General features: G+C 38.2%; 1 protein-coding gene across 1 annotated transcript in view; it reads right to left on the bottom strand.

Annotated features, from left to right (window-relative positions):
• SLC4A3 (solute carrier family 4 member 3) overlaps positions 1-17,365 on the bottom strand; it is a 2,820,719-nt gene that overhangs the window by 1,657,028 nt on the left and 1,146,326 nt on the right. The window contains exon 5 of the mRNA XM_044074803.1: positions 2,388-2,556. Within this exon, the coding sequence (XP_043930738.1) occupies positions 2,388-2,556 (169 nt within the window). The remainder of the gene's footprint in view (positions 1-2,387; positions 2,557-17,365) is intronic.

Genomic DNA, 17,365 nt, shown 5'->3' with positions numbered 1-17,365 from the left:
GTATGACTATGCCCTTAAGGGGATATTTACATATATTCTCCATACAGTCCCTTAGTAACACTCCCATTCAGGTAGAATCCAGCACTAAGCTCTTCGGCGTAACCATCGATAATCAGCTTAAATTTGACTTGCATGTTAATAACTGTATCAAAAAGACACATTCAGAACTAGGGCTCCTTTACCGTAACAAGAAATTCCTTACCGCTGAAGTCAAGATTACTATCTCTCTCTCTTACCTACCTTCTACCCAGTCTAATGTACAATTCTCAAATTATCACAAATCTTAACTCAGCACTCCTGAACAAACTCAATTCTACCTACAACAAGGTAACTAGATTTGCTGCCCAACAAACCTACAAATCCCATCACTGTCTCTCTCTAAAACAGCTAAACTGGCTGGAATTACCCCACCAGCTTCTTCTCTCTCAGCTCCAGATCATCCATTCTATCCTATACCAGCCTTCCTACTGCCCAGCACTATCCCCTCTCATCTCCCATTATTCTCCCTCCAGACCTCTCCGAAGCTCTAACCAAGACCTACTACAAATCCAATTCTAAAGTTGGACGCAACATGTACAGCTATCATCCCACTATTGCCTAGAATAGGCTCCCACTAGAAATCAGGACCCTTACACATCTTAAACAATTTAAGACAGTCACCAAGGAGCACTTTAAAAGTCACTGGCCCTGCCACTGCACTCTCCCTCCTTAACACCCCCTACTTCTCATACCTTAATCTACTTTCTGCCCTTAACTCGCTCTTCTCACTAGCTCTCTCTAATCTTCCTTGACTACTCTTTCTACTGTCTTCTAAAATCTATTAACAAATCACCTCAGAGAAACATTCTATTGTAATTGTCTTGCCTTCATGCAACTACATTATGATAAAACTGGGTTTTTGTAACCACTTACCCCAAAAAACTATATTCATCTTAATGACATATTTCTTTTTATACATCATGAAATAGTTTGCTATACTCCTGATTATTGATACTGTATAACATTATACTGCTACTTAATGCCTTGTAATAATCCTGTAACACTGCTGTTTAATACTAATTTATAATAAAATTGTATAATATGTTGGAGCTTTTCTCCCAGAGTCTCTGCTGAAAAAGGACTGTTCAGCTCAGTCAGACAATCCTGGTCAACAAATGTAAAATAAAATAAAATAAATAAATAATAATAAATAAAATATTCCACAGGCATCTGCTACAGGAGGCTTAAGATTTTACACAGTGAAGATTCTAGTTTGGAAAGGCCTTTCTTGCAGTTTATTTTAAATGTTTTTTTCTGTTCGACCTTTTTAACCTTTGTTTTTGTCTATATATCTATACGGGTTCACTTCAGTTCACTGACTTTCATTTCACTGACACCATTTCACTGAAATTCATTTCACTGAAAGTTCATTTCACTGACAACTATTATTAGCAATAAAATGGAATATTCCCCCTTCCCCACTGTAGTGCGACCCTGGAGTTAGAATATATAGTTAGGGGGGTGTGGGGGGTGCAGCCCCCCACTTCATTTCATATGATATTCTTACGTTTTGATATAATATTGCTTAGTAAAAGAAAAGTAAGTGGGGGGCTGCGCCCCCCACACCCCCCGATGTGGGGGGCTCTGCCCCCCACACCCCCCTAACTATATATTCTAACTCCAGGGTCGCACTACAGTGGGGAAGGGGGCATATTCCATTTACTTTGTAATAATACTTGTCAGTGAAATGAACTTTCAGTGAAATGAAGTTTCAGTGAAATGAATTTCAGTGAAATGGTGTCAGTGAAATGAAAGTCAGTGAATTGAAAGTTCAGTGAATTGAAGTGAACCCATCTATACATATTTAAGCAAAAATAATTTAACAAGACTTTCCATACTGTCTATTTTCAAAGTATATTATTGCCCTCCAAGGGAAGCTTGAAACGGAAATGATGGATCTTCCACTCGTGAGAAGGACCTCCATCTGTGGTTTCCAGCCTAACAACACCCACAGATGGAGCGTTGTGTTCATGTAAATGGCGGCCAGTATTGTTCATGTAAACCGCACCATGGTATGCAATATTATTTCCATCATGCAGCTATATTCAAATACCATATATTTCAGTGTTCAACCTAGTCATTGTTTTCATCATGTCTTTTGCTGGGGCTTTTCCCCTCGGGTCTCCACTGAAAATGGGTTTGTTTGCAAGCTCATTTGGACTAACCCAGTTAACAAATAAATAAATAAATAAATGTTGGTGACTTATGATTAGGAGATCCAGCTTTAGAAATGCCATGTATCATTACAGAAGTGCACGCACAACAGAGAATGTGCCAATAACATGATATTCCACAGGGTACACTTCATCCCCACATGTTAACATTGCACAGAATGGTCCAAAACTTACATTCAAAATCCTTTTCATTGTAGCTACGGCCCATCTTCTTTGTGGGGCCTTGAGATGAACATTCAATTAAATCACCAAACCGTTCAACTGATAATGCCTTTGCCAGCTCTTCTTCCTCATCCTCTTCTTCTTCTTCATGGAAAGGAGATCTTTCAACATCTTCTTCAACCTGCAGAGAAGTTTTATACTGTCAGTATTACACTGTGGAGAACTGAAATTATTCAACCAGCACTCATGTCTATTTAGTAAACTTTTAATAACCCGCACAAAAAAGTCATGTCTGCTGAAACAGGTGGATGAATTTAACAGTAAAACAATACAAACCAACTTCAGGTACTAACTTTACAAAATAATGAAATATAGTACCATAAATAACAGCTTCTTCATATAAATTAATATGACTAAACTAAATCCACTTTAATTGTCATTCCTGTTTTTCTGATTTTGTTTAGGGATTGTACACAAGACCTACCCTATTATGTACTTTTACCACTGTCACTGGACAAACAGGGAGTCGCTAGGCAATTAGGTACCTGCTCTCCATCAAGTACAGTTGTTTCTTTTTTCAGCTAGGAGGCCACTACATAGTAAGTTTTAACACACAAGCATCCAGTGCAGAGCAAACCAATAACCTCATAATGCATTAATGAGAGAGTGTGGTGCGAATTATTGACATAGTAACCTCATAATATATTAATGAGTGAGTGTGGTGCTAATCACTGATGTAGTAACCTAGTAATATATTAATGAGCGAGTGTGGTGCTAATCACTGACGTAGTAACCTCGTAATGTATTAATGAGGAGCGAGTGTGATGTTAATTATTGAAGTAGTAACCTCGTAATATATTAACGAGTGAGTGTGGTGCTAATCACTGACATAATAACCTTGTAATGTATTAATGAGTGGGTGTGGTGCTAATCATTGAAGTAATAACCTTGTAATGTATTAACGAGTGAGTGTGGTGCTAATCACTGACGTAGTAACCTAGTAATGTATTAATGAGTGAGTGTGGTGCTAATCACTGATGTAGTAACCTAGTAATGTATTAACAAGCGAGTGCGGTAATAATCATTGACATAGTAACCTTGTAATGTATTAACGAGCATGTGTGGTGCTAATCATTGACATAGTAACTTCATAATATATTAACAAGTGAGTGTGGTGCTAATTACTGATGTAGTAACCTAGTAATGTATTAACGAGTGAGGTGTGGTGCTAATCATTGACGTAGTAACCTTGTAATGTATTAATGAGTGAGTGTGGTGCTAATCACTGACATAGTAACCTTGTATTGTATTAACGAGTGAGGTGTGGTGCTAATCACTGATGTAGTAACCTTGTAATGTATTAATGAGTGAGTATGGTGCTAATCATTGACATAGTAACCTCGTATTGTATTAACGAGTGAGGTGTGGTGCTAATCACTGATGTAGTAACCTTATAATGTATTAACGAGCGAGTGTGGGGATAATCATTGACGTAGTAACCTTGTAATGTATTAACGAATGAGTGTGGTGCTAATCATTGACATAGTAACCTTGTAATGTATTAACTAGCGTGTATGGTGCTAATCACTGATGTAGTAACCTTGTAATATATTAATGAGCGAGTGTGGTGCTAATCATTGACATAGTAACCTTGTTATGTATTAACGAGTGAGTGTGGTGCTAATCATTGACATAGTACCTTGTAATGTATTAACAAGCGAGTGCGGCGCTAATCACTGACGTAGTAACCTTGTAATATATTAACGAGTGAGTGTGGTGCTATAAACTGATATAGTAACCTTGTAATGCATTAATGAGCAGGTGTGGTGCTAATCATTGAAGTAATAACCTTGTAATGTATTAACGAGTGAGGGCAGTGCTAATCACTGACGCAGTAACCTTGTAATGTATTAATGAATGAGTGTGGTGCTAATCATTGACATAGTAACCTTGTAATGTATTAACGAGTGAGTTCGGTGCTAATCACTGATGTAGTAACCTTGTAATATATTAATGAGTGAGTGTGGTGCTAATCATTGACATAGTAACCTTGTTATGTATTAACAAGTGAGTGTGGTGCTTATCATTGACATAGTAACCTCGTAATGTATTAACAAGCAAGTGCAGTGCTAATCACTGACTTAGTAACCTTGTAATGTATTAACGAGCGAGTGCGGTGCTAATCACTGACTTAGTAACCTTGTAATATATTAACGAGTGAGTGTGGTGCTAATCACTGACGTAGTAACCTTGTAATGTATTAACGAGCGAGTGCGGTGCTAATCACTGACATAGTAACCTAGTAATGTATTAACGAGTGAGTGTGGTGCTTATCATTGACATAGTAACCTCGTAATGTATTAACAAGCGAGTGCAGTGCTAATCACTGACTTAGTAACCTTGTAATGTATTAACGAGCAAGTGCGGTGCTAATCACTGACATAGTAACGTTGTAATATATTAACGAGTGAGTGTGGTGCTAATCATTGACATAGTAACCTTGTTATGTATTAACGAGTAAGTGTGGTGCTAATCATTGACATAGTAACCTCGTAATGTATTAACAAGCGAGTGCAGTGCTAATCACTGACGTAGTAACCTTGTAATGTATTAACGAGCGAGTGCGGTGCTAATCACTGACGTAGTAACCTTGTAATATATTAACAAGTGGGTGTGATGCTAATCATTGGCATAGTAACCTTGTTATGTATTAACAAGCGAGTGTGGTGCTAATCACTGATGTAGTAACCTAGTAATGTATTAACAAGTGAGTGCAGTGCTAATCACTGGCGTAGTAACCTTGTAATATATTAACGAGTGAGTGTGGTGCTAATCATTGATGTACTAACTTCGTAATGTATTAACAAGTGAGTGTGGTGCTAATCCTTGATGTAGTAACCTAGTAATGTATTAACAAGCAAGTGCGGTGCTAATCACTGACGTAGTAACCTTGTAATATATTAACGAGCGAGTGTGGTGCTAATCATTGATGTACTAACCTCGTAATGTATTAACAAGTGAGTGTGGTGCTAATCATTGACATAGTAAACTTGTTATGTATTAACGAGTGAGTGTGGTGCTAACTATTGATGTAGTAACCTAGTAATGTATTAACGAGCGAGGTGTGGTGCTAATCATTGACGTAGTAACCTTGTAATGTATTAACGAGTGAGTGCGGTGCTAATCACTGACGTAGTAACCTCGTATTGTATTAACGAGTGAGGTGTGGTGCTAATCACTGATGTAGTAGCCTTGTAATGTATTAACGAGTGAGTGTGGCGCTAATCATTGACATAGTAACCTTGTAATGTATTAACGAGTGAGTGCGGTGCTAATCACTGACGTAGTAACCTTGTAATGTATTAATGAGTGAGTGCGGTGCTAATCACTGACGTAGTAACCTTGTAATGTATTAAGGAGTGAGTACGGTGCTAATCACTGATGTAGTAACCTTGTAATGTATTAACGAGCGAGTGCAGTGCTAATCACTGATGTAGTAACCTTGTAATATATTAACGAGTGAGGTGCGGTGCTAATCATTGACGTAGTAACCTTGCAATATATTATCGAGCAAGGTGCGGTGCTAATCATTGACGTAGTAAGCTTGTAATATATTAACAAGCGAGTGCAGTGCTAATCATTGATGTAGAAACCTAGTAATGTATTAACGAGCGAGGTGTGGTGCTAATAATTGATGTAGTAACCTTGTAATGTATTAACGAGCAAGTGCGGTGCTAATCATTGACGTAGTAACCTTGTAATATATTAACGAGCGAGGTGCGGTGCTAATCATTGATATAGTAACCTTGTAATATATTAACAAGTGAGTGTGGTGCTAATCATTGATGTAGTAACCTTGTAATGTATTAACAAGCGAGTGCGGTGCTAATCATTGACGTAGTAACCTAGTAATGTATTAACATGCGAGTGTGGTGCTAATCATTGACGTAGTAACCTTGTAATGTATTAACAAGTGAGTGCAGTGCTAATCACTGACGTAGTAACCTTGTAATATATTAACCAGCGAGGTGCGGTGCTAATCATTGACGTAGTAACCTTGTAATATATTAACAAGTGAGTGCGGTGCTTATCATTGATGTAGTAACCTAGTAATGTATTAACGAGCGAGGTGTGGTGTTAATCATTGATGTAGTAACCTTGTAATGTATTAACAAGCGAGTGCGGTGCTAATCATTGACGTAGTAACCTAGTAATGTAATAACAAGCGAGTGTGGTGCTAATCATTGATGTAGTAACCTTGTAATGTATTAATGAGCGGGTGCTAATCATTGATGAAGTAACCTTGTAATATATTAACGAGCGAGCTGTGGTGCTAATCATTGAAGTAGTAACCTTGTAATGTATTAACGAGCGAGTGCGGTGCTAATCATTGAAGTAGTACCCTCGTAATGTATTAATGAGTGAGTGCGGTGCTAATCATTGACATAGTAACCTTGTAATGTATTAACAAGCGAGTGTGGTGCTAATCACTGATGTAGTAACCTAGTAATGTATTAACAAGCGAGTGTGGTGCTAATCACTGACGTAGTAACGTTGTAATGTATTAACAAGCGAGTGTGGTGATAATCACTGACGTAGTAACCTTGTAATGTATTAATGAGCGAGTGTGGTGCTAATCACTGACATAGTAACCTCGTAATGTATTAACGAGCGAGTGCAGTGCTAATCACTGATGTAGTAACCTTGTAATGTATTAACAAGCGAGTGCGGTGCTAATGACTGACATAGTAACCTTGTAATGTATTAATGAGTGGGTGTGGTGATAATCATTGACGTAGTAACCTTGTAATGTATTAACAAGCGAGTGTGGTGCTATTCATTGACATAGTAACCTAGTAATGTATTAACGAGCGAGTGCGGTGCTAATCATTGATGTACTAACCTCGTAATGTATTAACAAGCGAGTGCGGTGCTAATCACTGATGTAGTAATGTAGTAATGTATTAACGAGTGAGTGCGGTGCTAATCATTGATGTACTAACCTCATAATGTATTATCGAGTGAGTGCAGTGCTAATCATTGACATAGTAACCTTGTTATGTATTAACAAGTGAGTGCGGTGCTAATCACTGACGTAGTAACCTTGTAATGTATTAACGAGCGAGTATGGTGCTAATTACTGAAGTAGAAACCTTGTTATGTATTAACAAGTGAGTGCGGTGCTAATCATTGACATAGTAACCTTGTAATATATTAACAAGCGGGCGTGGTGCTAACCATTGATGTAGTAACCTTGTAATGTATTAACGAGCGAGTGTGGTGCTAATTATTGACATAGTAACCTTGTTATGTATTAACGAGTGAGTGTGGTGCTAATCATTGACATAGTACCTTGTAATATATTAACAAGCGAGTGCGGCGCTAATCACTGACGTAGTAACCTTGTAATATATTAACGAGTGAGTGTGGTGCTAATCACTGATATAGTAACCTTGTAATGCATTAATGAGCAGGTGTGGTGCTAATCATTGAAGTAATAACCTTGTAATGTATTAACGAGTGAGGGCAGTGCTAATCACTGACGCAGTAACCTTGTAATGTATTAATGAGTGGGTGTGGTGCTAATCATTGACGTAGTAACCTCATAATGTATTAACAAGTGAGTGCAGTGCTAATCATTGACGTAGTAACCTAGTAATGTATTAATGAGTGAGTGTGGTGCTTATCATCGATGTAGTAACCCAGTAATGTATTAACGAGCGAGTGCGGTGCTAATCACTGATGTAGTAACCTAGTAATGTATTAACGAGCGAGTGCGGTGCTAATCACTGACGTAGTAACCTCATAATGTATTAACGAGCGAGTGTGGTGCTAATCACTGACGTAGTAACCTAGTAATGTTTTAATGAGGTGCGAGTGTGGTGCTAATCATTGATGTAGTGCTGGGCTGCACAACATCTGCAGTGGTGCTACAGTATGATTTATGACAGATGCAATTTACACAGCAAGGAAGGCAGGTTTGCAATGCAGTCACAGTGCACTGAATTGTTATGCATACACAGCCTTTATGTCACTGTAGTTACACAAAACACTTTGTATACTATGTGAAACTACACAACCTACACATATATTGTTAGAGCTGTTTTGTTCAGCCAGTCTTGAGCTTTCAAATGAGATCAATATTTATTGTTCAGTGAAATATTTACAGGAATATGAAAAATTATACTTATTTGTATTAATACTATTTTGACCACCTCTGAACTTCTTTTAAGAAATTCACCTTACAATACAAATATCAATGACAATTTTCCTCAACATCAGCTATGGTTTCACCTAATACCATACAATGGTTTGCAAGTTGCTTGGTTTTGAAAACATTAATGTACATATAGAACTATTGCATATATTCATAACTGCTAACAAGCAACTAGCAATGTTTCCAATACAGTATACTATTTTTTTCTCCCCCAGCAAGACATTTCACATCATGCCCTTCAATAATGTAGATCACTCAGTTATGAAAATATCAATGTAAACATGAAAATATGAATAACAATGACAATTATTATTATACAATTATATTATTATTATTATACAATTCAGTATCATTATTATTCGAAAATGTCACACTGATCAGATAACCCATTCAGTGTGTTTGCTGCAAATCCAGTATTATCAACAGGAAAAAGTATGACCAGCTGCAACTATTAAAAAAAAAAAGCTACTGCCAAGAGTGGAAACCTTCCCCAATCCCCAAAGTTAGGCATACAGAAATACAAATGTTTAAAACACAAATAAAAATTGCTCCTGAAGGAATCACTTCATTACTTGTGTCTGTGCTATTCCTTCATAAGTGTTTTGTTTGTTTATTTTACTATTGTTCCTAGTAAAAAACAATGTGAATAATAAAAAAAAAAAAGTTATACATACCTAAAGCAAGCAACCCTAACGTTTAAGTTGCTTTTGGTGTGGTATGCCTATCAAAAATCCCTCCTCTGAAAGCAGTGTACACATTAGGATAAGGTCACTTAGATGTGAGTTGAATGGCTCACAGAGGCTGGCTGCTATTGTCCAAATATTTCTCATGCTGTCTGAGGACAAGTACATGAAGCTTCAGATCAACAAACGGCATAAAAAGCAGTGAAGTGGAAGTCAAAGCAGCAATTCAGAAAAGTACTGCACACGTGTCAGGATTTATTTATTTATTTGTTTTTTTGTTTACCAGGAAAGTCCACTGGGCCTAGTCGAACCCATTTTCAGTGGAGGCCTGGGGAGAAAATCTCTGCAGTATGGACATTAACACGCAAAAAGTTACAGTTGAACATTGTAATGATCAAATTCTACATAGAAATGAAAAAGTTAAAATTACAAAAGTAAAATTCTACACAAAAATAAGAAAGCAATCACGAAAAAAAAGAAAAGCAATTTCAAAAGTAAGTATGTACAGTTGTCAAAAGTGACATTACAGAAGTGTACAGTCCTAAGCAAATAGCGAAGAACTTAAGTATCTATATGGCTTATAGGATCTATCAGGATATGCACATTGTTCCGACGTCCACTAAACGACTAGAAGCTCTAGAAGATCAAGGCCATTTCATACATAAAACAGTGATTTTTTTTTAACTAATGGCATCTGTCCAATAGAAATAATCCATCCCTCTGTATGGGTAAAGTTAGATTTACCTGTGGCTGGCTTTGTTTGATAGCTTAGATTTTGCTGCTATGATAAAACCATGCCAAGCATGGGCAAATCGAGTATTACTCACATCCAGTGATGGGTTATTGCTGAAATATCTCCACTGTAAGACATCCTACAATAACTGTCTTTCTGTCATTTTGTCACTTACAGCTTGACCTTTATATGCTGCATATTACTAATTGCTAATCCACTAAATTATGGAAACCAATACAAAAATACCAGGATGCCATAAGGAGCTGTGGGTTAAATATACGTATAAAAAGAGCACTATAACTGTGAATGCTTTAAACATCAAAGAAATATATAGCCTTTATATCCCCATGGATGCACTACAATCCTTAAGGGTCATCTTATGACTGAAATAGTTAAGAATGAAAGTGTACCTCTCCTGGTTAGCCTTCCATCTCCATCAAGCACAGAAGCAGCCAACAAGTCTTTCCAGAAAGATCCATAGTAGCAACAGGTAAGTATTCTGCAGTCACTCACTCACCCACAGGTCAACATGAATCAAAAGTCTCTGATGAAGACCCTGAAAGATGAGGAAGTCTTCATCCAAGGACTTGTTCACTAAACCACTTGCTCCTTCAGACAGGTTTGAGCCTCTGCAATCACTATCTATACCTGAAGAAATGGACACTTGGAAGTACAAGGTATCTTATGACACCGTGAATCTTTCCGCAGGGCCCCTTTTTGTTATCCTTTTCTAAAGGTATTGAAAAATACATTGAACATTGGAAGGGCGAGAACACCATCAATATCTGACAAGTAAACAAAGGCTCTGACACAACCACCTGACAGCAATGCGATTCAGTAATATGTCACAGTGCTTAAAAGTGTGAGAAGTTTATTTACTGCTAAAGTCAAGATGTTTGCTTACATCTAAAGTCAAGAGGTTTACTTATTACTAAACTCAAGAGGTTTACTTGCTACTAAAGATGAAATGTTTACTTATCACTAATATCAAGATGTTTACTTACTATTAAAGTCAAAATGTTTACTTACTACTAAAGTTGAGATGTTTGTTTACATCTAAAGTCAAGAAATTTACTTACTACTGAAGTTGATAGGTTTACATACTACTAAAATCAAAATGTTCAGAGTATCATAGGAGGTTACTAGGCTAATGGCCCCAGGGCCCTTACAAGCCTAGCCAAGTTCAACCCATGTTCCCAAGGGTGTCTGGTTCAAACAGACACCAAAATCAGCACCTATTGCCCCATTCAGGAAGGACACAGGTTTACTTACTGCTAAAGTCAAGACGTTTGCTTACATCTAAAGTCAAGATGTTTACTTACTATTAAAATTGAGACATTTACTTACTACTTAAGTCGAAACATTTCCTTACATCTAAAGTCAAGAGGTTTACTTACTACTAAAGTTGAGAGGTTTACTTACTATTAAAATTGAGGCATTTACTTACTACTTACTACTAAAGTCGAAACATTTCCTTACATCTAAAGTCAAGAGGTTTACTTACTACTAAAGTCGAGAAGTTTCCTTACATCTAAAGTCAAGAGGTTTACTGCCTAATAAAGTCGAGAAGTTTACTTACTACTAAAGTTGAGATGTTTCCTTACATCTAAAGTCAAGAGGTTTACTTACTACTAAAGTCTAGAAGTTTACTTACTACTAAAGATGAGATGTTTCCTTACATCTAAAGTCAAGAGGTTTACTTACTACTAAAGTCGAGAAGTTTACTTACTACTAAAGAAGAGATGTTTCCTTACATCTAAAGTCAAAAGGTTTACTTACTACTAAAGTCTAGAAGTTTACTTACTACTAAAGACAAGATGTTTCCTTACATCTAAAGTCAAGAGGTTTACTTACTACTAAAGTCGAGAAGTTTACTTACTACTAAAGTTGAGAAGTTTACTTACTACTAAAGTCGAGATGTTTCCTTACATCTAAAGTCAAGAGGTTTACTTCCTACTAAAGTCGAGAAGTTTACTTACTACTAAAGTTGAGATGTTTCCTTACATCTAAAGTCAAGAGGTTTACTTACTACTAAAGTCTAGAAGTTTACTTACTACTAAAGACGAGATGTTTCCTTACATCTAAAGTCAAGAGGTTTACTTACTATTAACATCGAGAAGTTTACTTACTACTAAAGAAGAGATGTTTCCTTACATCTAAAGTCAAGAGGTTTACTTACTACTAAAGTTGAGAAGTTTACTTACTACTAAAGATGAGATGTTTCCTTACATCTAAAGTAAAGAGGTTTACTTACTACTAAAGTTTCCTTATATCTAATGTCAAAAAGTTTACTTACTATTGAATTTGAGAAGTTTATGCAAGCACTAATGCCCAACAGGGTGAAGCATCAGGCCTCACAACACCCCTGAGTGGGCATTAATTACACATTAACACAGGGATTATTGCTGTTCAAGAATGGTCTCTCTGCAAAATGTACTTATTTATTTTATTTTATTTATTTTTACATTTGTTAACCGGGAGAGTCCTATTGGATACATGTCCATTTTCAGCGGAGGCCCGGGGAGAAAAGATCCACATGTACAAAAAGATGACAGTCAATATTCATGGTTACATTAAAATATGTAAAATCTTAAAATTTCAATAGGAGGTTATGTATATACATGGTTACATTGAAGTTTAAGATCATTGTCGGTTTATGGTATTACATATGTACAGCAATTATAGCAAAGCATTTGAGCGTATAGCACAATGATACTTAGATTGATGTCATGAGTGACTACCTGGAGAAAAAAGGTGGTTAGTGAGAAAAAGGTGTTTAGCTAAGAGGAGAGTTCCTGGAAATTGGATGTAGAAGGGTTTAAGACATATCTGTAGAAAAGCTAGGATAATAGGATACAAAAGAGGAGGTAAAGACAAGGGATTTAAATGGTTAGTGTAGGGAGTTAGAAACACAGCATTCTAAAGTTGAGCATAGGAAGTTAGGTTAGATTTAGTGAATGTTGTTCTGAAGGTTATAGAGAAGTAAATATAATTAGAGTGGGTTTAAGTAGAAGGTTTATTCCAAATTGCATCATTTAGCTTCAAAAGTTGCTTTTTACTTATGTTTTTTTTATTACTATATTTTTTAATATATTTTTGATGTAAATGTTCCTCTGCCTAATGTTTCAAACTTGCTGTAGTTCATGGTGTTGGAGGAAGCATTTTACATCCAGAATATAACACTTTACAAAATAACCAGGTATTTACTTTATTTTTAGCCCCTTACTATAAATAAAGTACAGTTGTGTACACTTACCATAAATGTAGATGTTCGAGTGTATTCACTGTTGCAGATATTACATTTGGGTGATCTGCTGGCAGGTTGCCCTCAGTCAGCCTGACTAACAAAGTCTTGGGTCCTCCGTCAGCTGCTGTCCCTTCTTCCATGACGTCAGGTCGTCAGGGGTATAAAACATGCAGCCGATGCCATTGCATCAGTTTTTCTTGCCCCAGATGTCAGGTGCCCCCCAAATGGGGAGGAAATAAAATTAAACACACAAAAAATATACCTCCAATCCCAAAAGCAAATACACTAAAAGGGCTTTTAAGCATAGTGAAAGAAAGTAGAGGTATAGCCAAAAAAAATAGGGGGCTGGAGGGAGGGTAACCAGGACTGCAACAGTGAATATACTCCAACATCTACATTTATGGTAAGTGTACACAACTGTACTACGTTCTTCGTGTTTCACTGTTGCAGTCATTACATTTGGGTAGATTCCCAAAGCTATGGTTGGGTGGAGGGAATTATACAGCATTAGAACCAGCTATAAGGCCCTGCAGGACAGCAGTGGCAAAGCCAGCTCTGGATTTAGAGAAAAGTGGTAAATGGTAATGTTTGGTGAACGTATGAACTGAGCTCCAGGTAGCAGCTTCTAGAATGTCCCTGGTAGGAACACCTCTGAGTAAGGCTGTTGAACTAGATGCAGCCCTGGTGGAATGGGATCTGATCCCCTGGGGGATAGATTTTCCATGGTGCGTATAGCAGAAACAAATACAATGGCTTATCCATTTGGAAATGGTTTGCTTTGAAATAGCCTTTCCCTCTGCCCCTGCAGCAAAAGCCACCAGCAGTTGTTCAGATTTTCTTTGAGATTTTGTCCTAAGTAAAATCTAAGTTGTCTGTGTACATCCAATGAATGCAGAATCCACTCCCCCTTGTTCTGTGGATTGGGAAAGAAAGTTGGCAAATTAATTGTCTGATTAAGAGCCACACTGGATACCACCTTAGGCATGAAGGTTGGACTGGTCCTGAGAGATACCCTGTCTGCATGAAAAACGATGAAAGGCTCCACTGCCATAAGAGCCTGTAATTCAGAAATCCTTCTAGGTGAAGTGACTGCTAAAAGGAAAGCTGTTTTCCAGGAGAGAAATTTTAAGTCTGCAGTAGCAACTGGCTCGAAAAGAGAGAGAGTGAGCTTCTCCAATAAAAAATTGAGGTCCCAGGCAGGGGTTGGAGCTCTCCTGGGTGGTCTTAAGTTTTTGGCCCCTCTGAGATACTGCTTTAGCAGGGGATGAGAGAAAAGGGGAGGTTCTGTGTTGTAATGAGCTGAAATGGCTGAGGCATGGATTTTTATGGAAGAAAAGGACAGGCCCTTGTGAAGCATCTCAGTTAAGTATTACAAAATCTGAGGAATGTTGGGCACTGCTTTGCTTATCCCTTGAAATTGATTCCAGGCACAGAATCTTTTCCATTTGTCAGCATAAGATTTTCTAGTACTAGGTCTTCTCAGCTCCAAAATGACATCCATCACAGGTTTGCTGATGGATGCTAAGGGTGAATTTAGGTGATTAGCCATGCTGCAAGATTCAAAGTCTGGAGTGTGTAGAATTTGGTTGTTCTGCTGAGACAGTAAGTAAGGTGTCTGAGGCAGGTACCACGGTGGAAGGTGTGACACATTGCGCAAGAGTGGGTACCAGTGTTGGCGAGGCCAATCTGGAGCAATCAAAATAATTTTTGGTTTGTCCTGTTTGACTTTTAGTAAAACTTTGGTGAGCAGCGACAGAGGGGGAAAGGCATAGACTGATAGGTTTTTCCAGCAGAAGGATAGAGCATCCACTTTCCAGGCTTTTTTGTCATGAGTTCTTGTGCAAAATTTGCCCAACTGATAGTTCTGGGGTGAGGCAAAAAGATCTATGTCTGGGTCCCCCCATTTGCGTGTCAACATGTTGAAAGTCCATGGGTCCAGTTTCCATTCGTGTGGGTCCATGAGATTTCTGCTTAGTTCATCTGCCAGAGTATTCAGCTTTCCTGGCAGGAATTGAGCTTGTAGTTGTACTTGACAGTTCAAGGCCGTGTTCCACAATGCCATGGCTAGTCTGCAAAGGGGGTAGGAGTGTGCACCCCCCTGTTTGTTTATGTACCACATAACCATGGTGTTGTCTGTCTTTATCATTAATTGTCCTGGATGAAGGTAGTCCTTGAAGGCTATCAGTACTTTCTGTACAGCTAGCATTTCTTTTTGATTGATATGAAGGTGTATTTCATTTGGGCTCCATTTGCCCTGAATGCACTTCCCTGCCAGATGTGCCCCCCAAGCATAGTCTGATGCATCTGTAGTTAGGGTTTGGGTGGCATGAGGTGGTGTGAATGGCAGTCCCTTGTTTTGGTGGCAGGCCTCTGCCCACCATAGGAACTCTAGTTGCAGGCAAGGTATGATAGGAATCATTGTTTCCAGGCTGTGGCAATGCTGACTCCATAGACTTTTTAAGTACCACTGAAGTTTCCTCATATGCAGTCTTGCATATGGAATTAGAAGAATACAGGATGTCATGAACCCCAAGGCTTGCAGTATTTGCCTTGCAGAAAGCAGGGTTTTTGTGGCCACCTGTTTGAAGTAAGTCATCAAATAAATTTGCTTCTCTGGTGCAAGGAAAGCCATCTGGGCAGTTGTATTCAAGCTTGCACCCAGGAATGTAATTTTTTGAGAGGGTACCAGTTGAGATTTCTTTTCATTTATAGTGTACCCTAGACAAGTTAGAACCCTTTTTACAAACGCCAGATGTTTTAGAAGAATGTCCTTGTTTTCTGCCTGAATTAGACAATCGTCCAGGTATGGATATATTTGAATATTTCTTTGCCTGCAAAATTCAATTACTGTAGCCAGTCACTTTGTAAAGACCCTGGGCGCAGTAGATAAGCCAAAGGGCAGTGCAGAGAATTGGTAATGCAAGTAGCCCACTTTGAAGCGGAGGTATCTTCTGCAAGATTCCCTGACTGGGATATGCAGGTAAGCCTCCTTTAAATCTAGAGTTGCCAACCAGGCATCTTTGCCTAGCATAGGAAGTAACTGGTTAAGTGTCAGCATCTTGAATTTTGGGATGTCCAGAAAGGTGTTTAGAGTAGATAAGTCCAGAATTGGACGCCATGATTTGTCTTTTATGGGTACCAGGAAAAGTCTTGAATAGAAACCTTGTCCCTTTTCCTCTTCTGGTACTAGTTGAATCGCCCCCATGTTCATGAGGGAAAGTACTTGTTTCTGGGCCTCTGCCCACTGATTTTGGGGCAGGTCTGGGCATCCGTTTGGAATTGGCAATGTGTGGAAATGAAATCTGTATCCCTGGGATACTATATTTAAAACCCATTTGTCCTGGGTTATAAGTTGCCAGTTTTTTGCATGTAGAGCCAGTTTTCCCCCCAAAGGGGTGGCTAAAAGATAATTGCTTGGTAAGTCTAAAGGGAAGTCATTGAGACTGCTCACAATAGGGAGGTGTCTTGTTGTTTCCAGATTTGGAAGAGGAGGCACCCCATTGTTTTGTTCTGAAAGTCCCTTGGGACTGAAACCTGGTGCCTTTGGAATATCTGGGTTTGACTGGAGTGGCTCTCAAAGGAACTGGAAAGGACCAGTTCTTAATAGGCCAGTGTCTACTAAATCTTGGAGGTTGTACTTGTAAGAAATCTTTCACAGTTTGCATAGATTTAGCTTTATCTTCCATCTTTTTTAGAACTACTTCAGCCTTATTACCAAAGAGGTGGTCCTGTTGTAAAGGGGCATCTAACAATTTTGCTTTAACATGATCAGGCAGATTTTGCTCTTTGAGCCAGGCATGCCTTCTTAGCACAGACCCAGTTACAGCAGTCCTGCAAGAGGCCTCCAAAGAATGAAAACCACATTGCAAAGTATGTTTTCCAACTTGTTCAGCTGAATGTAAATCCAAACTAGCAAAACCGAAACAAGAAAAGAAAACGAGCAGGCAATGGAATATCCAACTGTTTATTGTACGTAAGCAAAAGGTTTTTAAACTGGGAAGTGAATCGTTTTTACTTGTCTGAAGAAGCTGAAGTATTTTGTTCAGTGAAAGCGCTTGCATACAATAAACAGTTGGATATTCCATTGCCTGCTCGTTTTCTTTTCAGTTG

The sequence above is a fragment of the Protopterus annectens genome, chromosome 6.part0, assembly GCF_019279795.1.
Source record: "Protopterus annectens isolate FY-2018-M chromosome 6.part0, PAN1.0, whole genome shotgun sequence".
Taxonomy (NCBI): Eukaryota; Metazoa; Chordata; order Ceratodontiformes; family Protopteridae; genus Protopterus; species Protopterus annectens.
This window is presented reverse-complemented; position numbering and strand designations above follow the sequence as displayed.